The sequence below is a fragment of the Micropterus dolomieu genome, linkage group LG07 (assembly GCF_021292245.1).
Source record: "Micropterus dolomieu isolate WLL.071019.BEF.003 ecotype Adirondacks linkage group LG07, ASM2129224v1, whole genome shotgun sequence".
Classification (NCBI taxonomy): domain Eukaryota; kingdom Metazoa; phylum Chordata; class Actinopteri; order Centrarchiformes; family Centrarchidae; genus Micropterus; species Micropterus dolomieu.
In genome coordinates this window covers 26,247,985-26,270,768 of record NC_060156.1, presented here as the reverse complement: position 1 = coordinate 26,270,768, position 22,784 = coordinate 26,247,985, and the positions used below count along the sequence as shown (strand labels likewise).

General features: G+C 40.9%; 2 protein-coding genes across 3 annotated transcripts in view; one reads left to right on the top strand and one right to left on the bottom strand.

The window, feature by feature from the left end:
• Positions 1-5,340, bottom strand: part of idh1 (isocitrate dehydrogenase (NADP(+)) 1) — a 10,599-nt gene extending 5,259 nt beyond the window's left edge. Inside the window, exons 1-3 of one of the 2 annotated variants that reach the window (XM_046054112.1) lie at positions 5,189-5,340; positions 3,984-4,106; positions 754-1,045 (exon numbers count right to left, since the gene is read on the bottom strand). In XM_046054112.1, coding sequence (XP_045910068.1) covers positions 754-1,045; positions 3,984-4,105 — 414 coding nt within the window. In that variant the 5' untranslated portion in view covers position 4,106; positions 5,189-5,340. Of the gene's footprint in view, positions 1-753; positions 1,046-3,983; positions 4,107-4,598; positions 4,742-5,188 lie in introns of those variants that run through there. The other variant, XM_046054113.1, reaches the window with a different exon arrangement.
• Positions 5,341-11,335: 5,995 nt separating this feature from the next.
• The window catches only part of kcnh3 (potassium voltage-gated channel, subfamily H (eag-related), member 3), a 155,126-nt gene continuing 143,677 nt past the window's right edge, over positions 11,336-22,784 (top strand). Inside the window, exon 1 of the mRNA XM_046053471.1 lies at positions 11,336-11,730. Within this exon, the coding sequence (XP_045909427.1) occupies positions 11,655-11,730 (76 nt within the window). The 5' untranslated portion in view covers positions 11,336-11,654. The remainder of the gene's footprint in view (positions 11,731-22,784) is intronic.

The following is a 22,784-nucleotide window of genomic DNA, read 5'->3' as shown; positions in this document are numbered from 1 at the left end:
GGGGGGCACATTGAGAAACACAAGAGGTTATTGGAAAGCAGCAAGGTAGTATGACCCAACTAAACTATGCAACCGTTAAGAGACAGGTTTTGAAAGGTTGGACCCTGCCCCATAACATGGTGTTAGATGAAAGTTCAAATAAACGCCTCGGCAGGACTTGGCTGTCATCACCAGTGGTATTAGGTGATACAGTATGTCGGCACAGTATATAATATATACCTCTGACATCCATGGAATATTATGTAACTAACTAACTAGCTACCATTTGACACTTCACCTGGATTACTCTCCTCTGAGGGGACAACTGTTGACTTTGGCACAGCGCCACAAGCTGACCTATGACTTCATTCTGTAACCTAGCTGCAACTTGTCTAGGCTGTAGAGGTAGTACAGTGTGGTGCAAAGGACAGCTGATAAAATCTAATTATTGCCTGGGCCTCACTGATACCCTGACTGAGATCATGCATGAGTTGACAGCAAACCAGTAGTCAGTTTGTCACAGAGGTTTGTTGGAAAGATAAAGGAGTTGGTATTACTTTCTTGGCAGTTTCAGTACAAATCAGGATTATTTAAACCTCATATGTAAGGTTGCCCAGTTTAGACCAGGATTTGTCAAAGAGTAATTTAACTCCAGGCCATGTTTTTAGTCATTTTATATAGTGAAACATGAACAATAACTAAATTTCACTTCTGACGATTTTACCCCAACGTGCCATTTTTCAGTATGCAGAAACAACTGACTCTTTCTGGTACCTGATCTCCATGGGCGTGCCTGCCAATGATGATGGGCTTGACCCAGCCAGGTACCAGGCGGGGGATGTTCTTGCAGATGATGGCCTCCCTGAACACTGTGCCTCCGAGGATGTTACGGATGGTGCCGTTGGGCGAACGCCACATCTGCTTCAGCTTGAACTCTTCCACGCGATTCTCATCTGGCGTGATGGTGGCGCACTTGATGCCCACGTTGTAGCGCTGGACTGCCTCCGCCGCCTCAACCGTCACCCGGTCGTCTGTTGCATCTCGGTTCTCCATACCGAGGTCATAGCTTTGCAGGAAGAGACAGAGACAATAGTTTGAATTAGTAGTACTGGAAAGAAAGCTAATACATGCACCCATAATGTCCTGGAAGTGTGTTGAAATATCTGTGACAACTCCTAAACTTCACTACAGAACATTTTTCAATACCTAGTTTGAGCAATATAAACATGTTTGAATATGAGTATAATAAGATATACCAAACTACAAGGTGTATCAGTGTGAACTTAAGACCTAAGGTCAAAAGTTAAAGAAGTTTTCCGATTCAGATATGGAAATACCTGATCTGAGAGATAAACAAGCAATCTACAACAATCTAGGGCTGGACACGAATATTCATCTTGGGTACACATCTATTTTCAATTTTCACATCAAAGGGAAAATAAAAGGAAGTCCTCAGCTGTGTGGGAGCACTTTAAACTGAGTAATGCCAGCAGTAGTGTGGAAGTTATGGCGTTTATTAATTGCTTTACATTACAGATCAAAACAGTCAAATTTCCTACATTTTAAAATAAATCAGTAGGCTGAAACAAACAAACAACAACATAATGAACACATTTAAATAATTATACTAGGCCGATTGTAGAAGAACATTTAGTAGGCTAGGCTATGATAAAAGTTAAAAGTTAAATTTGCATAATAATGTGTTATTTAGTTCTGCTACCGGAAATACCGCTCATTCTGTCTTTCCCGGGTTCTGCTCTGGACCTGCTGGGATCAGACTCTCACTCTGGACTCTCAGCTGCAGTTCCCCCTGCTCTGTACAGCAGCCACCAACCCGGTTCTGCACCCATCTCTACCTCGCTCTTCCCCTGCTCAATATCCGATCCCTTTACCCTGCAATATTTCTCTTTTATGTAAATTCTCCCTTTCTTAGTCCTGCACTTGGGTCTGCTAGCCTTGCCATAACAATTAGCCTAGCTATAAGAATAAATAAACAGAGAGCTCTCTCTGTTTTTCTCTCTCTCACACGCACAGACAGACAGACTTACACACCCATGCCCGCCGTTATCTGTCCCCCATCCGATCCTCCCTCACTTAACAGAACTTCTTGGGCATTTATCCTTCTGCTGTTCTGCTTCTATCTATGAAATACATAACTGTAGATCGTGAAATGACAGCCTGCTTATCAACAGACGTTTAAACAACCGGCATAACGGGACCGCTGAGTGCTGCCGTGAGGGGGACCGTTTATAATCTCAACAGCAGAGGCATGGAAGACCATAAACAAAAGCACTCAGTAGTGATTATTTATGCCTCAGTATACACCATTGCACAGATGCCCTGGAGGACAACAACCTAATAAAGCACTAAAAGTGAACAGACTTCCCACCATTTAAGTTGGCTAGAAGCTAGTTTATGAATGTACAAGAACTGCGAAATATAATCTCACTGTGTTGAAGGACATTAACGAGTAGTGAAGAAGAGTGTGGGCTTGCTTCCAGCTTGAGGAATAAGTCAAATTGCTGTTGGGGCTTTATATTCACATTATTAATATATCTATTAATTATATTTCTTGCAAGACCTGACGCAGTAGTCGCATCAATAATAGCCATTACCCTTCAACCCCACGTCTCACTCTGCTCTACTTTTAATGCCTGTTTCTCGCCTTAGTAAGAAGGAGATCTGCAAAAACCTGCCAGCAACACAAAGACAAAAGGAAACAAGGAATGAATTGTGCAATGACGACTGGCCCTCTGCCAAGATAAGTGGAACGGTTGCTCTATTTGTTGCACTAGTGCTTGAGGTAAAAATCACAGCTTAACAAAAAACTAAGAGAGGACAAAATATACTTCATCTCACAACTGAACTTAGCTCTTCGTGCTTACCATTCCCTTCAAGTATTAGCCTATGGGCATTGTTTGACAGCAGCCATGACCTTTTACCTACTTTCTTCCTTCCCTTCCCCCGAAAGCTGGTGCAACCGTAACATGTCACACAACAACAGATACATATCTCAGTGGAATCAGAGACAGAAACAAAAGCCTTAAACAAACGGTTTCAGGTTTAACAAGAATTATTTGTATGTGTTTGATTACACCTTCATGTGTCTGTTCAACCTGCATTATTTATTCAGCAAGTTAATGCTTTCCTAGGGCAGCCAGAAAACCTGAACAAGCTTTAACCTGTGCTCTTCACGGAACGCATACGATATGGGTTTACTTTTTTTATGTGTGTTAAGTGTTTTTAAAGTTTGTATAGTTTGTTTTTCCAGTGGCTGGAATAAATGACAGTTCTGCCCTTTGAGAAATGGTCATTCCAACAGAGTAATTATTACTATACTATAATGAATCAAACCTGTACTTCCAATGCCACGTACAGAATAAATCATTAACTTTTACGATGCGACACAAGAAGTGATGTATATATATCTATCTGAAAAGGGAACCTAAAGTTTAAAGTGCGGGATGCCCTGCTTCGCAGTAGGGAGATATGATTCATTATCAGGGATGGGAACATTAGGGACCATCTATGTGAACTTCACATAGATGGTCCCTGCAAATAACATACAACTCCGAACAATGTCCATGCAAGAGATAAGAGGAGAAGTAAGGCCATGGACGGTCCCGTTGCTTGCCTAGAAAACTGATTTGAGCGGTGATCTCCTCCAATTATAATGGCAGTAGTAAGTTATAGAAAATTATGCACTTTCAATTTTATAAGGCAAGAAAATATTTACAGTGAAAAACTACAACTATTATCACACTGCTACAATTTTAGAGGACTTTTCTGATGCGGATGAGCTCATAAAACACAATCGTGTGCCAGGATAAACAAGCCAAACTAGAAATCCCAGCACTGGAGGATTCACTTGATTTTCTTTTAGATTCATTCTCAGCTGTCCCTGCTTGGAGCACAAGTTACCTCAGTACAGAAAGTCCTGCTATTTTAAAAAGCAACATGAATGTAACTTAAAAAGCAAAGTTCATCTACAGTGGGGGTTTCACCTGTGCAGGTCGAGCTCCAGGTAAGGGAAGATGAGTTTCTCCTTGATGAGCTCCCAGATGACTCGAGTCATTTCATCCCCCTGCATCTCCACCACAGAGCCTGCCTTGATCTTCTGAGACATCCTAGTGGTAGACACAGAGGGCATGATAAAAAAAATATATATCAAAGAGGAGAGACAAAAAGAGAAAACCTTCCAGAGATATAGTGGGAATGGCATTTTATCAGGCTAAAAATAACATACATTTGCTGTTTTATTGGGATAATTACAGTAAAATGTAATACTTGGTCAGACAAAATAAAATGTCTGCACATAAGATACCAGGCCCTTTGGCGCCAGGAGCTTGTGATTCAGATTGTTCACCGTTTTGTAGCATTATACAGTAAAGTGTTAAGTAATTATACTTTTTTTTTTTTTGAAAATCTGAATAATCAACCACATAAGACGATATCTGCTGTCGCTCCATTAGCCATGAATGAGCGACACTGATACCACAGACAAAAAGTTTCTCTCTATACAAAGTAGTCTATCCTCAATGAATGGATTCATTCAAAACATAAAATAGGAGTAGCCAGACCAGTGACTCAGCATAAAGTTAGATCCATAAATCATCTACCGTGTAAGTCTCAAAGTGAGCCAAGCAACAAAACCCTGCAGCTTAAGCAAGATTAACCGGTGCAAACTTAATCCAGAGCCCACTGTTTCTTAATGGTCCATGTCACGTCAGCTGCCTTTACTGTTTAGGACTTCTTTGTGACTTATTCACAACATTTTTTACAGGACGCTCTTAAAAGTTACACAAGTAGACAGGCCGATCATCGCATGATGGGGAGGAGACTGCATCTTGGCGACAGTTCAGACTGAAGAATCGGCTACACACCGTTAACACAACGTTTAACGTAGTTTTAATAAATAACATTATGCCAGTAAATGACAGTGTAAGACGGGGAGGAGTTTGCGAAAATGATGTGGGCCGCTTACAGTCGGGCTGCCGTACATCCGACTTCTTCGTTTCAAGAAAGGCCTCTAAAAGTGACACTAGGTTGAAGATTATTTACTCGAACACAAACGAGAAATCATTACAGCCTCGTTTATGTTATTTACACCGATGTCGCTTACCAATGCAGTAGAACAATGAGATAACGTATCGTCGCCACCTCTTCGTTCTGCTGCATGCACAGTTTTATTTTATTTACAATCGCCTACCTGATTGAGTTTAAAGGTCCACGACACAGCCAGCAACGAGATGAGGGAGCGGAATGATGTCCTGTGCTGCAGGTTCACTCTGAGCTGGAGCGGTTCAGGTTGATTGAGGAGCGATAGGTAACCGGCTTCCGACAAGATATTGGCCAATCCGGGACGTGAGGAACACCTAACCGCCAATCAGATAAGCCCACACAGCAGGAGGGGCGTGACTCGTCCGGGCGGGGTCAGCTGACATGGCTCGCTGATTGGTCCAAGATATGTGCTGCTGTCTTCCGCAACACAGAGTAGATATGTTAAAATTATTGTTGTGTAATTACTTTATATTTATCACCGTAATTGCCATATTAAATAACAGTTACTGTCTTATTTGACATTGCTAGAAAAGGAACATTGCCGGTGGCCTTCGGCTAGTTAGATCTGACAGATGCCTTTTAAGCCTTAGGGTGACAGCAAATAAAAAAAACATCAGCTGTTGTTATCAAGTGAAACAATTCCTTCACTCCTGGTTTCACTGGCAAACCACCACAAGCATGACAATTACCTACAACAAACATTAGCCTATATTCTAAGCAGACACGTTTTATAAATATCCTACATCAATCATAAAGTAACATTTGTATTTCAAACAAATGGAAAACTTATTAGCAAATTTTAACAAAACTCCTTTCACCGCTATGCATCATGGGATGCATCTGAGTTGGAAGATGACTTGGTTGCAGGTGGGCCCCGTGATAAAGTTCCGCCCCCTCCGTCTCTCTCTCTCTGTTTCTCTGCAGGTGTTAAGACGCAGCTGGCCGCATGTTTTGTGTGTATAAAGCGTTTTCAGACAGGCAGTGACCATCCTCCTGCGTGAAGAAAACATTAAGCAGGCTTGTCTATAGGCTATGTAGTATTTAAAATATTGAAAGATAGGCCCTAGATGTGTTTGTTTTAGTGCTGTTTCCTTTATGAACACCCTGAACATTGTAGGCTAATCAGTAGGTTTTTGTAGGCCTAGGTTATGTTCAAGTTCAGTGAACATGGACGTGTGACATTATTGATATGATTAATGCTTGTATATAAAGATAAAATTTCAACATTTGAGCACACTCTATAGTGGTGAAGTAGTCCACAAACCAACGGGTGACGCCACGGTGGCCACGTCCACTTCCTTTATAATCTATGGTCTGTTTACTTATGGTGGATCTGGTTATTTGGGTCCTTAAAGACCTCCCTGAGGCATAGCCAGATTAACCCATTAGAGGGCCCCTGGACATATATTTGCTGTTGGGCCCACACTGTGGTCCCAGTAATGTGGTAATATGGACTTTCCACCAATGTCCAAAAGAGTGACCACCACTCCATCTGCCTGTTTGATTTGATCTAATGCCTGTTTTGCAGATGCAGGAGTTGGCTGAGCCGGGTTGCCTGCTCATACCTGCCCATCTGGGTTGGGCTTCCTAGAAGGCATAAAAGGACTCTCTCTCTCTCTCTCTCTCTCTCTCTCTCTCTCTCTCTCTCTCTCTCTCTCTCTCTCTCTCTCTCTCTCTCTCTCTCTCTCTCTCTCTCTCTCTATTCAATTCAATTCAAATTAGCTTTATTGGCATGAATGTGTAACAACAACATTGCCAAAGCATCATACATACAACATAAGAACAATCAACCCCATACATTTCATTAAACAAGTAATCTCTTTCTGTCTCTCTGCGGTCTCTTTGTTTGGTTTGCTGCACCAGCCAACATGCATTACACTTAATTTTCACAAACTTCTGATATGACTGTTGTTTCTCCTATTTATTACCCCACCAGTTCGTTCATTTATTTGTTGGTTTGAGTTAAATAAACCATTATTTCTGGTATTTTCTGTGTGAGGCCTCCCTTTTTGTTGCCAGCCTTAAGACCAGTGTGTTATTGAGTATTTCTTAGACACTTAATTGATGGTCAATGTCTATTTGCTGACACATAAAATAATATTTTATAGGGTTTTAGATGGCAATGCCTATGGTAACATAATATAAAGTAAAATAAATACCTACAGTTGAGAGATTAATTTGAATTTAATCAAATGTAAATATTAGGAAAAAGGCATTTTTCCCAGCTACTGGGGTAAGATAACCCCCCCCCCCCCCCCCCCCATGGGGTAAGACGCTCCTCCATAAGCTTAATGTCTATTTTCTGACACATTAAAGAATATTTTATTGATTTTTGTTTCTTTGCCATGCTTTGGGTAACATATTATAAAATAAAATAAATAGCTACAGTTGACAAATTAATTTGTATTTAATCAAATGTATATTTTAGGGAAAAGGCATTTTCCACATGGGGTAAGATGCCCCCCCTATGGTGTGAAATCACTTTAATATTTCCAAATTACAGATAAAATAAACTACATGTAACTACATGGGAGGCATCTTACCCCAAACATACTAATCTAGCATTTTACTACTTTAACCAAAAACTATAAAAAAAATCTTTCACTCTAAATAATTGCATAACTTGTCTTAAGGTTCCCCTTAATGTAAATATATATATAATAAACACACTTTCACATTCTGCCACTCTGACCCTCCCTCCAGCCACATTTTCACTTCCTCAGGCACGTTCATTGCCATTCTCTATCTGTCCACCAGCTGTCCTCAGACATGCCCACCTGCCCCAGTAATCTGACTCCCACATCCACCTGCTCACCTGTTTTCACTTTCTCTCATCAGCCCTGCAGTATATAACTGGCCCATTTCCACTCATTCCCTGCCAGATTGTTTGTCTTGTGTTTGTGGTGTGACCAATCTGCACCTGCACCCTAACGCAAACCTGTTCCTGGCCTTGGTTTCCTGTTACCTGTTCTGTCTTTTGACATGCTGCCTGTTCCTCACCTGTTGTGCCTTTTAACTGCGGTCTGGACCTCTTGGATTTGTTGGACTGCCATCCTGTTGCCTACTTGTGAGCCTAATCCTGACCATTGCTAGTGCAATGCATTGTTTTTGTCTGCATTTGTGTCCTCCTCCCTTTGTTGCTTGAATTCAATATATACATTAATATCAACTTGAACTAACGACTAGGAAAATCTTTAGTTAGGGGGAGCCCTACAGATTTGTCAACTAAACATTCATTCTGAATTTGAAAAAAGACTAGGCTTATCATAGGCAATATATTAAATTCTCAATGTCAAGTCAAAACAGAACAAAATATGAGCCTGGAACAGTGTTTGAAGACAAAGGTTTTCAGACATGGATGCATCTAGCCTTATTATTAGGTTCCTTTTCAGACATGTGAAGCTCAAATTTGGTTCTCAGCACATATATTTGGCCGGTTTGGCTCGACAGAGTGAATTTCATTGGCTACATTTAATAACCACATAAGATGACGCATTTAGCCAAGCCCTCAACACTCAGAACAGGACCCTTGAAATCAAACTGTGATAGGGTGGTGATGGCGCCTGGGTTCAATCCCCTACTGTGATACATCCACCATTGTGTCCCTGAGCAGACACTTGACCCCTATAAAAGCGTCAGCTAAATGAATAAATGTAATGTAGGAATCAAATGGTGTTTCGGCTCGGCCATTGACAGCAGCATTTAAAAACCTCTTCATCTGTGTGAAATGCTTCGAAACGTATCAATAAACTACTCCAAATACTGAGAGATTAAACAAGGAAACCTGGCATATCAGTGGAATTGTACAAAGGCAATGCTACCAGAATCTAATAAAATATTGATTACTCTAAACTTTCAGAAAATATAGACTTCGAATCATTTATCACCAATGAACCACATAAACAATGTTATGTTGTTTTTAAACCGTACTTTGCCGTAGAAATCATTTCAATGTCTGGGAGTTTTTAACTTTAACTGCAGGCAGGCACGTTGTGCACAACACCGGTCCAGTCAGGGAGACAGAGGGGGGAAGTTATTTTAAAAGCCTAAGAGATTTAGTACTTTTCAGAAAACCTTTGGAGCTGGAGCCCAAGAAACCATCCCTGTAAGAAATTCACCTTAATAGGTACAGTGATAAGGAATAGATAGAAGGGGTGCTATACAGTCTGAGATAAAAGATGTGTAGAAGAAGACACATTTTGTTTTGATGTGAACATAAATATGTTTAGTGTCATCCTGAGTTGAAAAGAAATCAAATATCCAATGTGTTTTTTAAACTTAAAATCTAAAAACATGTTTTTACCAGCACAGATAACATTGCTGTGTTGGTGCGACCTGTTTTGCACAGTTGTCAGTGTTAAAATGATTTAAATGCATATTCACTACCTGTGTAGCCTACCCATTCACCTCCACGTTCCCTGTAGACAGCAGACTAGACATGACAACTGAATTAGACTACATACCCAGAGACCCAAAGAAACTCCTTTGCTGGAATAATACCACCTGGCCCCAGGTTGTGGTAATTTGATTAAATACAAGTTTATGGATTAAGCGAGCACAATGTAAACTAAATACAGTTCACAATCAGGCCCTTCTGCCCTGTAGTTGGTAACTCAGCCTTCCTCTGAGGCTACATTGTTGTACTTCTGTTAGTAAGGTACAGTTTTGGGAACATTTAGCCTCAGTTAACATCCTCAGCTGTGGATCGGCTCCCCATTAAGAAAGACGCTAAGTGCATTTACGCACGAGGTATAGCAGCGTAAAGTCATTGATTATTTGAATCCCCCGACAGGATCGATCAGGATGAACTGACAGCAGCCTCTCTAATCATGAAAGTAATTCGTTAAGGCACAAACACATAGCCTATAGAAATCTATTTAGGCATGATCGATGAGGTACCGTCTTCAGCCGAGCTCCCCCGTATTTTGCACCCTGCCTACAGTCTCGACCATCGGATTCCCGCAACAGGAAATAACTTATCCTTCACTCGTGGATTTGTTTTTCTGCTGCTGAATTGTTTCTCGGTGTTGGTGTATTATTAAATACACATTATTACATACATACATTAAATATAAAAAATAGAAGAAGAAGAGAACAGGAAGTGTATGTTAGAGATTAGGGGTTACAGGTGTTATAAGAGAAAGTGTTCTTGGAAGAGATGAGTTTTCACGAGCTTCTTGAAGAGAGGGGGACGACCCTGCTCTGATGGCGTGTGCTAGCTCGTTCCACCATCATGGTGTCACAGATGAGAACAGGGACTGAGACTGCTTTGTGTGTAGGGATGGCAAAGCCAGGCAGTGGCCCGACAAGGATCGTGAATTTGTATTATGGAGTTTAAGTAGATGGGTGCAGACCAGTCACTTTGTATGCAAGCATTAGTTTCTTAAATTTGATCCGGGAGACCATGGGTATCCATCCAGTGGAGGTCACTCAGTAACGGATTGAAATATCTATCATATGGAATTATTGTGACATTTTCCTCTCAAGACTAATGAATGTGCATTCCTGAAATATTTATTTCTGCGTTTTTATGTGATGAATTGACAATAACCTTATATTTTAAGATGCTATTCATATCTGCACAAAGTTTTACATTATGGCTCCTATTTCTTTACCATGTGAAAAAAGAACACGAGGCGTTGAAATTGCCACTTAACCAGAAGGTGGCAGAATATCTCTGTGCAATGTGGACTGAACGGCTTTTTTGTGTCTCCAACTGCAGGTGGCCATGTGGTCCTGAGGAGAGGCGAGAAGCAGGCAGGTTTCTTATATTTCATGGTCCTGCTATAAAATCTTAAATTAAATTACGTAGTCTTATGGTTAACTCCACGTTCACTTATAACTTTAGAAACTGAATTGAATAGAGATGGAATTTTCTGTTTTTATGTATTCGCCGTCATTTCAAAAAACACTGGTCTTGCTTCATGCATAATTATAGAACTGTATACAGCTGATGGCATCTTATTGCTTGTTTTTGTTTGGGTGAATACTTTCTCGACCCATAAAATCGGGTTTTGGTTCAGAGCGGTCGACATCAAGGGGAAAGGTCACTGACAGCATCTCTTTCTTTCTTTCTTCTTCTTCTTTGTCTCCCAGCCTCCCACCTCCACTCTGAAACAGGACCACAGCTTGCCAAGACCTGAAAGGCGTCATGTGACATCTGCTCTCAGTTGTGGCAAGAAAACCGAGCAATGAGAGAGAGAGAGAGAGAGAGAGAGAGAGAGAGAGAGTTGAGGAGGAGCTTGCTGCGATAAGATTCACTCCACGCGCCATCAGCACCAAACATTTGCAGTCTATCCATCCATCCTCTATCTCCAGCGCACTTGCTTTGCAACAACAAACTGGCGTTTTTAAATGTGTGTTTTTTTCCCCCTAGTTGGACGATGCACACGTGCATCTCACGGTTAATACTCGCTCTCTGCTGAGTTGATTATGGTCACAACCCCCGCGGTGCCAAGGTGGAGCCACCGCGCGTATCTCGGATCGGTGCGCTTCTCCAGGGGCTGGGATGCGCACCGGGGACCTCTCGCTTCCTGCCAAGTTTCGGAGCTGAGCAGGAGTCAAGCGCTGCCCCGGGCCGCCGAGGCAGGAGGACCCAGTCTACCCGGAGCAGGATGCCGGTGATGAGAGGGCTGCTGGCCCCACAAAACACCTTCTTGGACACCATCGCCACACGCTTCGATGGCACCCGTGAGTAACATAACAAACAAGAGCTTTCTGATGACCCTGTCTACCCACTACACACACAATTACATATGGTCTACCTCATGTAAACTACTTCTTCTGAAAACATTGCCTAGGCCCAACAACATAGAAACTAGTTACCTTATAAAACATCACATGCATACTAAGCCCATATGTCCCTATATACATTTAGGGATAGAATTTTCTCTGAGATGGAACTTTAAAAGGTTAAAAGATATTCTCATTTTCACTCTGCCTAATAAATTAAAGGACTTGTCTGGTCAATATGTTGATTTACAAAGTAGCATCCTGAAAAGGCCAAATTTTCTATTGTGCACCTGTAAGAGGTAAAGCCAAGCTTTCTCATGATGGGCAACAAACAAAGCTCAATTGAAACAATTAGTGAGGAGTAAGCTTTACAAATGCAAACTGTGATAGGCTGTACATTCATAATAAACACTTTGGTCTTTTATTCTAGTGATGGAAGTATTGTCATGATAATAGTTGATGTAAGGGATGTATTTCTTTTTTTAAGGCCAGCTGTGGTATCTATTGTTATTGTTGCCTATTGTTGTAGTTTTATGACTGAGACTGCCTTCAGTTCCATTACCATTGTGTCTTTTTTGCGCACATGTCCAGGCTTCACTCTGTATTGTCTCATTGAGCCAACCAGTCTAACCACAAAGGTTGCAGTTCACACTTTGAGTACTTTTGTACTCTCACATGAGCCAACACAACTCCTGTTTTATTCTGATCTCTAACACTCTCAGTCTATTTAAGCAAAAGCAGTTGAAATGATGCCGGAGACAGGGAAGTAAGATGTACAGACCATTTTTTTTTCCCCTTGCGAGGGTGTCTTGTGAACAGATGCGATGAGCAGCCCGTGTGTGTTTGGCCCCCTGCTGAGTGGGTGGGCGGGTGAGAGATGCTTATATTGCGTTTGGGCCATTCGTTTCTCCTTCTGGCTTGAATATTCAGGGAGATGGGAGTTTGTGTGAGTCTGCGAGTGAGTCGAGCCACTGTCTCCCCTAAACCAGTTATGTGTGACAGCATGATGGGAAAGATTATTTGACCATGCAGCAAGCAAGTAGCTTCAAGGCAGATCCCGATCTCGCTCCAGGTTTTTCCAAGTCCTCCCCTTTCCTATACTAACTACAAAACACAGTGGTAATAGTGGCTGCCACTTTTGTCTACAGGGCATTTAAATGAACTTACTTTGAAAGGCAAAGTGAGTTGTTAGTGTTGCTGCGATGACAAAAAGGAATAAATAGCTTCTCTGTGCTGTATTGTGCTTTATCTTCACACACATGTCTCTGACTGTTTTGAGAGTCAACAAATACTTCAGGTCTCAAACACTGTTATCACGTAGCCTGCATTAGTCAGAGGAAATGCTTGCATGCATGTTCAGTGCACATGAACCCACATACATTCATTCACCCCGTGTCTCCCACACACAGTAATCGCATATGCTCACAAACAAATCAAACAGTAGAAATGATCATGTTGGGTAGTTTAGCCCTCAGCATGGAAAGACGTGGTCTCACTATTTCTTTGAGTTGCTAAAACACAGGCTTTCATTTGCAGAGGTGCTGATAATTACACATCTCCAGCAGAGTACATGTGCAGTCATTGTAATTAACTCGCATGGATTTCAAGAATTCATCGTCGCCTTTCTGCTCGTCAGAGGAGGGTGGGGGTGGGGGGTCGGAATGAGAGGTTGTGGGGGTGGGGAGGGCTGGATTGTGTGCAGGATGGTGGGATAGGAGTGTGTGTGTGTATGTTCATGTGGGAGGAGGGGGAATTTTGGCTGTCTAAAATATAAATCCATTATGGTCTAGCTGTGAAAAACATGCAGCAGATATGTGTTCTTAAATGGTGTTGCATTAGTTCCTCATTAAATCAGACACTTTGGTGGAGGAGAAGGCCAGTTATGTGTCTGTCTCTGGAGGTGATGAAAGCTTTGTGTCTCAGTGAATACTGCCGTGTGTGTATGTATTTCTGGGAAAGGGCTTTTTGTTGTGATGTGAATCAAATGGCAATCATGATTACTTTAAAAAGCCACACATGGCAGAGCCCTTCCTGAAAGCACTTCTTCTCTTGATGATGACTATTAGCTGCTTTGTGCTCAGCCTGGTATCACCAAATGGCATGTGAATAACATGCCAATTTGCATGTTATCATAACGCATTCTTTGATTGATGTGTCATTTCACAAAATATACCTTGTACTGAAACACAGGACGATTTGTGTTGCGTCTGAAACTAAAAGTCAGTGCTGACTTATTTTAAGTTACCATGATCTTTTCCTTAACCTAATCTAGTTTTGCTACCTAAATTTGCTGCAGTTTATATGCACATGAGGTCATGTTAAGCTCAATGTGGAATCTGGCAGTGTTGGCATTATATTTGGAAATGTCGCATGCCCTCAAAGGGGACCTATTATGCTTTTCCTTATTTTCTGTCATATATGATGTTACAATATTGGATGTTGTAGGTAGCCAGCTCACTCTGCCTGGACTGGGAGCTCAGAGCTTAGGCCTGAAAACCCTCTCCTCCCGGCGGTCCAAAGCTCCTGTGCTAGTGGTGTAAACATCAACACCCCCCAGGTGCTTGAGCTCCCAGTCCGGGAAGAGTCAGCTAAGATAGTTGGGATGCAAGCTGCATGGCTAGCCCATGGCAGCTAATGTTAGAGATAGTGGTTACTTTAAAGCTCTGTCCTAGAAACTAGAAACTCTATAAAATATGATCCACTTTCACCAACATCAGTGAATAAAGATAAACTTGTGTTGTGTTGTACTGTAGTGAGGCCCTGAGCAGATCTACCAGGCCACATTTTAACCCTAAACCCTTCTAAGCAGAAAAGGCTGGTTTCAAAACATGCCACCATCAGATGAGACTCACACATAAAGACTCACAGCTATGTGTGCATCTGTGACTCATGTCCACCGGACTGTAACAGCACTTTCTGCACTGCTTTCTGCACTTGCACTTTCTCAAGCACCTAAGTAAAGAAAGTGGAAAGTGTGCACATCCAACCCTATTTGGCAACAGGCAGGACAAAATCAATAAAATGACTGCACAGTGAATTTGACATGCTCCTGTAAGGTCTTTGATTTCCCGTTAATGCGGATGGATCACGTCATAGCAGATACCCGATTCACTTAATAAGCTTAGTACCTGCCCTTGGAATGTAATGATTATTCAATTTATCAATTAGTCGTTACACAGAAAATGAATCACCTCACTATTTTAATAATCAATTAATTATTTAAGTCATTTATCAAGCACAAATGCAAAACTTGTGTAAATTGAATATCCCTTTTTTTCAGGCTGTCAGTCAAACAGAAAATTCAATGTGAAGACGTTGTCTTAGGTTTTGACGCACATTTTTATAGTCTAAATGAGTAATCGCTTAATTGAAAAAGAATAACTGACAATGAATCAATGATAATCATGTTAGTTAGTATTCGATCGGTCCAGCCCTGAAACCTTTCACACATTAGTGCAGTAATGAATACACAATATCAAACACACACGCACATAGATTCATACACACATACCAAGTGCTGCATCACGCTGCAGTTAGACATCACAGCTTCTGATTCATACACTTGGAGAAAGGTTATTATTTATAGACCCCTTCTCATGACGAATGTTGTAGCCAACACCTCTCAGAACAGCATGAGAAAAAGAACATGTATAGATATATACACACACACACACACACATGCATAAACACCTTGTAAATAAAAAATCTGCCAAATGACTGAGCACTTTGTAAATTTATGTTTATTTCTTTTCATTCTGCAATCAGTGGATTCATGCAGAGTTCTCATTAAAATCCTTGTTTTGAATTTGTTAATGTGAGAAAATTGGGGGAGCGACAGCATGGAAAGAATGAGTCCTCTGAAGACTCTCCTTAAACCTCATGCACAGTTGAGTCAATGTTCATTTGCTGCTCTACTTCCTAGAAAAAGGCAGAAGCTGTGTGGGACTACACGAGTCAATTGGTCCTATTAATTGAGTGGGTCTTGGCTTGGTCCTAATCAGGTTAGGGCCTGAGCCCTACTCATCACGTGGACTTGTCTGGACCAGCGCTCTGCATAAGCCGCCACCAGCCTGCTACCACACTCTCCTTCTCTCATGCTTCATTTTTAATCCAAAATGGGTTTTGACTATATGTTGAAGAGCCAGAAAAATGATTCTTAATGCCACAATAAGTTTCATTCATCGCTCATTTTACTTTTGTCTAAAGCACATGTAAAATATAAGACTTGCCTTGAACCCCTTAGTTTGGTGTCAGACTGTCTCTTCCCAGTGAATCTGTTATACCTACTCTGTTTTAAGAATAGAATAAAATTAAATCTGCTGGGAAACTGATATCTTTATTAATTTAATTCTTATGTTGCCAGGTTTCTGCAAATGTCAGGGATTTATTGCAGTTTTTTTTTATTTATTTTATCTTACAAGTGTAGAGATTGGAGGATTGCACCATTTCTGTTAAAGAAAATAAAGATCTTTCACCTTCATCTTCTCATTCGTATCACACATCACCTTGTCACAAAGCCCATTTGCTCCAATCACACAGAAGTAAGGTATATCAAATTAGGCCTCTGTCTAACAGCTGAGATAACTCAAATTATCCCACATCCCTCGCTTCTCCAACCCTCATCCCTTGCTGCTGTTTCTCACTGTCAGTCTTTACTTAGTTGTCTGTTCTGTTGTTATTCGCTTGATTTTGTGCATATGTGAGAAAATGAGAAAACTGTCACCACTTCCCCGTGCCTGTATTTGTGTATCTGTGTGCACCTGTGCCTGTGTATGTTTGACAGCACAGATTAGTGGTGAAGCATTGCCATGTCTCAGGTGTGTGATTCCCCTGTGGCGCTTTGTGCTTAAACCCCATCCTGGCCTCTCGTCAGGCAGGAACAGATATAATGATAGGTCTAACAATGGCTAGGCTTGGCTCTGTGACTTTATGGTATTAGCAAGGTACACCCATCATATTTCACACCAGATAAAAAGATGCCGTGTGTCAATTTGTGTCCATCCATACTTACACTTGCTATTTTAAATGCATTAGTGTGTTCAAACTGTAGTATAGCAAAATGCAGTGCACTATGAGCAGTGCTGGGTATTAACACATTAACGTTTACCATGGTCACCTTCTTAGTTTAGCGTGTTACCATGCTAACATTTGCTAATTAACACTAACCACAGTACAGCTCGGTATCTGTGTTTATACTGAAGTTATTAAGCGGATCAGGTATAATCCATGATGTGACAGATCCAAATTAAATATAGTTTCTTTGTCAACGTCATCATTCTATTGAGGGTTTCCGCTCTCAGTTACATTCATTTGATCACAGTGGGGTGTATTAGGACCTCATGGTACATAAAAATACAAAGTGACACAGATTTTGGGAAAATGGAGAGTAATGGAATTGAATTGGTACTTGGTATTGGCAGATGCCCTGAGTGGAGGTATCAGTCTGTACTGGTAGACAAAAATTTGATTGATGCAACCCTAATGGGAATGTTGTCAGTTTTGTTTGTTTCATAAACCAGTGTTTTAAAATGAAATTTTAATAAGATGATGGCTCTAAAGAATATTAGAATATCACCAAAATTTGTAGGATTCATTGTCTGGGAACTGTGAATGTCTACAAAATTCTGTGTCGATCCATCCAGTAAATGTGAAGCTGTTGCAATCCATTCAATAGTTGTCGAGACATTTCACATAAATCTGAAAATGTCAACCTCATGGTGGCACTGGGGGAAAAGTCAGGGAATGACCAAAGTCGTTAGAATTCATCCTCTGGGGACCATGAATGTCCATACAAAATGTCATAGCAATCCATCCAGTAGTTGTCCATATGTTTCAGCCTGGACCTGAGTGGTGCTCCGACCAACAGATAGACAAAGTAAATTTTAAGAAGAGAAAAAAAGCATTAAGAGTGCACAGATTTTAATCTGTGATGTGGAGCTGCTTTACTGACTATATGAATCAGGCATATCCATAATGTCAGCATAATGTCAGCTAAAATGAAATAAAGCTCATTGAAAAAAAAAAAGTCCTATAGATCATCAATGGAATGTTAACAGCTGCTCACTGTATCAGAATCAGTGGAGTCATTGCTCTCTGTGAGAGACTACTTCATGTTCACTGCAGTCACATTTGAAATGGAAACGGTCTGTTTCTGAATGTTTTGCAATAATACATATAGCATTTTAAAGTTGTAGAATGCCTGTATTTTTTGAGCCTATGTTAAATAACTACTGATCATTTGGAATGACCACACAGATCGTGGTTATACTGTAGGTCTGAGTTACACAGATAATCCTTTATATTGCTGTATGAGTGAGTGAAAAACTGCTCGGGTGAGTACAGTGAATGTGATGTGATGTCTAACTGCAGCCACATGTGGCCACATACGTCAACACAGTTCCACTGACAGCACTAATGATTATCCTTACAGTGGTCAAATGACAACACAACATGGAGTGCTTGAAAATACATTTTCCCATTAAAACACATGATGGCATCAGCATTCATTGGATTTAAAAAAGGATTATTTAAAGAGTGAATTACTACAGCTAATACTATCTTATGCAGTTGTGTTTCTACAGTAAGTCCACATCGAGGGCAAATAAGGGAGAGTGAGACACTGAGTGGGAGAGAGAGAGATGGGAGGATGAGTTGGGGGGAAGAAGAGAGATAATAGGAAGGGGCGGGTAAGGGGGGGGGTGGGAGAAAGGAAGGCAGGAAGCAATGAAGGGGTGTGGTGTGTATAAGGTACTGGAAGATATAATCAAATGCAACATGTGAAGAAGACTGAAGGCAGAGAAGAAGGAGAAGGATGGACAGATTAGGGTTAAAGCTGAAATGCATTCTAAATAACACTGCTAATATTATTTTTATTCATATTGTAGTTTTCAAAATAGTGTTACAAACTGCTTTACACTAAATAAAAAACAATAAGTAACATAAGATTATGAATAGATAAGATTCAGATTCTGAGAAGCCAAACTGACATGATAATTACAACTAATTACAATCAGAGATGGCTGTAAGACAAAAACAAGTTTTGAGGCGAGGTTATAAAAGAGGACAGTGACTTTGCCTTCTTCAGATCCTCAGGCAGGGAGTTTCACAGCAGGCTCAGTCACCCTGTAATAAGCAATACTCGATGTTCTGCTTCCTCTTTCTTCTCTGCAGTCACCTCTGACATGGTTGCACGTGCTCCTTGTCCCCTCATTTCTACTGCTGGTTTGCAATTTATGCAATACACTCTCGGACACGCATTTCTCACCTGCAGGAATCCACTTGAGACATGCATGGCACATGCCTGTATAATACCAGTATCTCACAAAGTTTTGAGGTCTGGCCTATTAATCATGTGGACTGTGATTGGAGTGGAGAATTAATAACACCATCAATTATGCACGCACATTTATAATCAAGAGAGCTCTCGATAAGGCAAGCTCATTTCATTATGTCTGAATTTAACAGTCTCTTTTTTGCTCTTGTGCTGCGCTTGCAGTCCGATCATGAAGCTGATAATCAACGATTAAAGAACTCTGCTTTGCTCACTGAATTAGGTCCGTAACAGGGGGAAAATTTCCAGTACTCAGACACAGAAAGGCTGCTGGTGGAGCTTGAAACCAAAGGACTACAGAGGTTGTTTCTTTGGGTTACAAACACAGCAAGAGCGGGTTTGCCGTTAATCGGAATGTGGCGGTTCAATCCACAGCTCCCCCGAATTGCCCCTGGCTGTTCAGCCAGTGTATGAATATGAATGAATGTTAATTTCTGTTTGAGCACTTAGGCTTGCAGATGTAGTGTAAAAGTGCTTTGAGTGGTCGCAATGCTATACAAATACAGACTATATAGTATTTCTGACTGCAGAAGACTGCACCTAGGAGGGCAGTGGGTGAGTTGCAGTCAATAGCTACTCAAACAGTTATATATTATTTACAGTAGCTGTCTGTTAAGATAATCAATATGGATGCTTTCACCACCCACCTGCTAGTTACTCAGTTGAGACTGAGGCTAAGACCATGACTAGGTGACATCTGAAGTCTATTGTTTTACTGGTTTGCTTTCTTTCTCTCGTGCAAAAGATGTGAAATATATGGACAGCTCTCTTGATGGTGTTACTAAAGCAAGCATCAGTTTTAAATTCTGTCAACTCAAAACCAGCTGTACGTGCTACTGACTGCAGTGCCCTGTCCTTTATGGAAGGTCTTCTTAACGATTGCTTTGAAGATTGTTGATGATTTTAGTCCAGGACACTGTGCTTGTGTATTGGTGTCTGGTGGTGTCTGACTGTGAAATCAGTACTATGTATTTATATGAAGATTTCCCTCAATCTCTAAAGTTTCCTACCAGAGATGCTCACAAGTCTTTGAGCTAGAGTCCAAGTCAAGTCTCAAGTCTCTCGTGGTTATTACGAATGCTGTATCACCTGTTGCGTTCAATCCAGGTTGCTAATAAAACTGCATGGCTATAAGGAATTCTGTAACTGTCACCTGTTTTTCATTTACAGAGCACAACCATGTAATGTGCAATGCAATTAATGACGGCTTATTAAATACTGTAAGTCACCACACTCCCCAGACTCTTAAACCCAGTGTAACATTAACTAAATAAAACTGTGACGTTGCATAATCAACAATAAACCTGTAACCTGTTTTTAACTTACAGAGCATAACCATGTAGCCTAATGTACAATATGTCTACAATTAATGACTTATTATAAGCTTATAAACTACTGTAAGTCAACACACTCCCCAGACACTCAAACCCAGTGTAAGTTATAACTAAATAAAACTGTAAAGTTACATAGTCAACAATAAACCTGTAACCTCTTTCTAGCCAACGGCAATAATTAAGGTGATGGTTTTGAGGACGAGTCTCAAGTCGAGTCTGAAGTCACTGTGTGCGCGCACACACAGTGACTTCTCGAGTCCCCATCTCTGTTACCTACTATTTATGAAATTGAGTTGGTCGAGAAGAGAACATGTGAGATGATAGCTGATGATACATTTAATCCCTTACATTTACTTTTTATTCTTATTTATACATACTCAAAAACTTGCAGAATAGACAGTATTATAACAACAGTTTTAAAATATAATTTGAAATCACTCGTGCATGCTATGTCTATGCAACTTTTGTAAGTTCGGAGGTCCTCATGTTTATTGCAGAAAAATGTTTGCCATCAAATGCACAGGTCCACCAATTAATCCACAAACGTCCTTCATGGATTTAGTGACTCAGTAAATAGCATCTGTCTGTCTCTTCTCAGCTTCCCTGCATTACCTTTCAGTACAAAATGCTACATACATACAAGTAAATGTGAATTTTCAGATGACTAACAGTACCATCCATCCATCCATCGTCAACCGCTTATCCTGCATACAGGGTCGCGGGGGGCTGGAGCCTATCCCAGCTGGGATCGGGCAAAAGGCGGTGTACACCCTGGACAGGTCGCCAGTCCATCACAGGGCACTAACAGTACCATGATTCTAAATAACATTTCTGCTGCCAATCAAAAGATCTTATAATAGGGCTAAGTATCCAGGCAGTGCTAGAGGCTCTTGAAGTGAGCCAGAGGAAACGGGTGTCAAAATGTCAAGTTGAATTTTGTCATCTTTTCTCTACACTGAATCGTTCCATTTTGTGCACAGTTGCTTATTTTAGACCAGCAGACCCTCCATGCTTGTTACTTCACTGTTAGTTTAATTGCAGCAATTTTTCAGTTGAAGTGAGGTGGAGAATGCACTGTGGCCAGGTGAAATGACAGATCGGCTGAGGGAAGCAGGAAGAGAGTAAGACGGGTAGAAAGCGCAGACAGGCAGAGAAGCAGACAGAGCTAGAAATAGTCACCGAACCAGGTGGTCAATGAGGATGTCACCGCGTGCGTAAGAAATGAGGGTAGCAAAAGACAGTGTATGGGATGAGAAAGACTGCACCCGGGACTGTATGTGCAGTAAATGAAGGTGATGAAGCCAAAGCGACAGGAGGAACATTAGACTGCTCTGAAGTAATATGTTCCAATTGGAAGCAGATGAGTCTGAGCTCCGGCTTTATTAGACCCTGGACTTACCACGGCATTATGGAAAGGGCAGATAGAGCATCTATTAGATTGTCTTCAAAATGTTTCCTAGAAAATTTCCTAAAAGCTGTTTTTTTTTAATATTGCCTTGTTCAGCCAGATTTCAGCGGTTGCTCAATTACGTGTACTAGTTCTTAACTGCCTAAATCACAAATGAAACAAATACATTCATAAATAAATATGTTTTGTATCCTTTGCAGTTTGCAGTTATCCTGAAAGGCAGCTAAATATTTGAAATCCTGTAGTATTTCTAGAAGCATACATTTATTTTATTTTGTTGGATTAAGTCAAGTAGGTTATTACAAATAATTGCGACTTCTTTATATTAGAAGTATTACCAAACTGTCAGCTGAGTGGAAAAGATAAGAAATAAGTTATTATTTGATATGATATGTTACATATACATATCTCCATATAGTAACAGTACATGTTCTGGGGCAGTTTTTCATGCTTTGGCCTGTGCCCCTTTGCTCCAATTCAAAGTTTTCACGTGACGTCATACTCCAATGAAAACGCTCCCTTGGAGGGCAAAAAGACGTTAATTTCCATTGCCTGCCAACCAATATGCAAGTAATACACTGTTACTTTACTTTGTTACTTTTTGCATTGCCAAAATGCTGGATGGTTTTTGTGTTTTCGGATTTACTAATTCAGGAGAGAAGCCTGAGCTGTGTTAGGTGAGGGATTCCCCAGAAGGTAAAAGTAAACATTACCGCAGTCAAGCGGCGGCAGGGACCTGGCGGTTTTTAATGGTAACGCAGCAGCGGATGCTGTAACGTTATATGGATCAGATGCCCAACACTTGCAGTTTGTGTTCATATCTTTCTTTTTCGTAAGTTGAAAAGTGATACAAATAAAATCTGACTGCTTTTGCGGTGTCTCTACGGGGGGGTCTCTATGTGAGCCGCTATGTTGGTCCGTTGTTTTGCCCTCCAGGTCA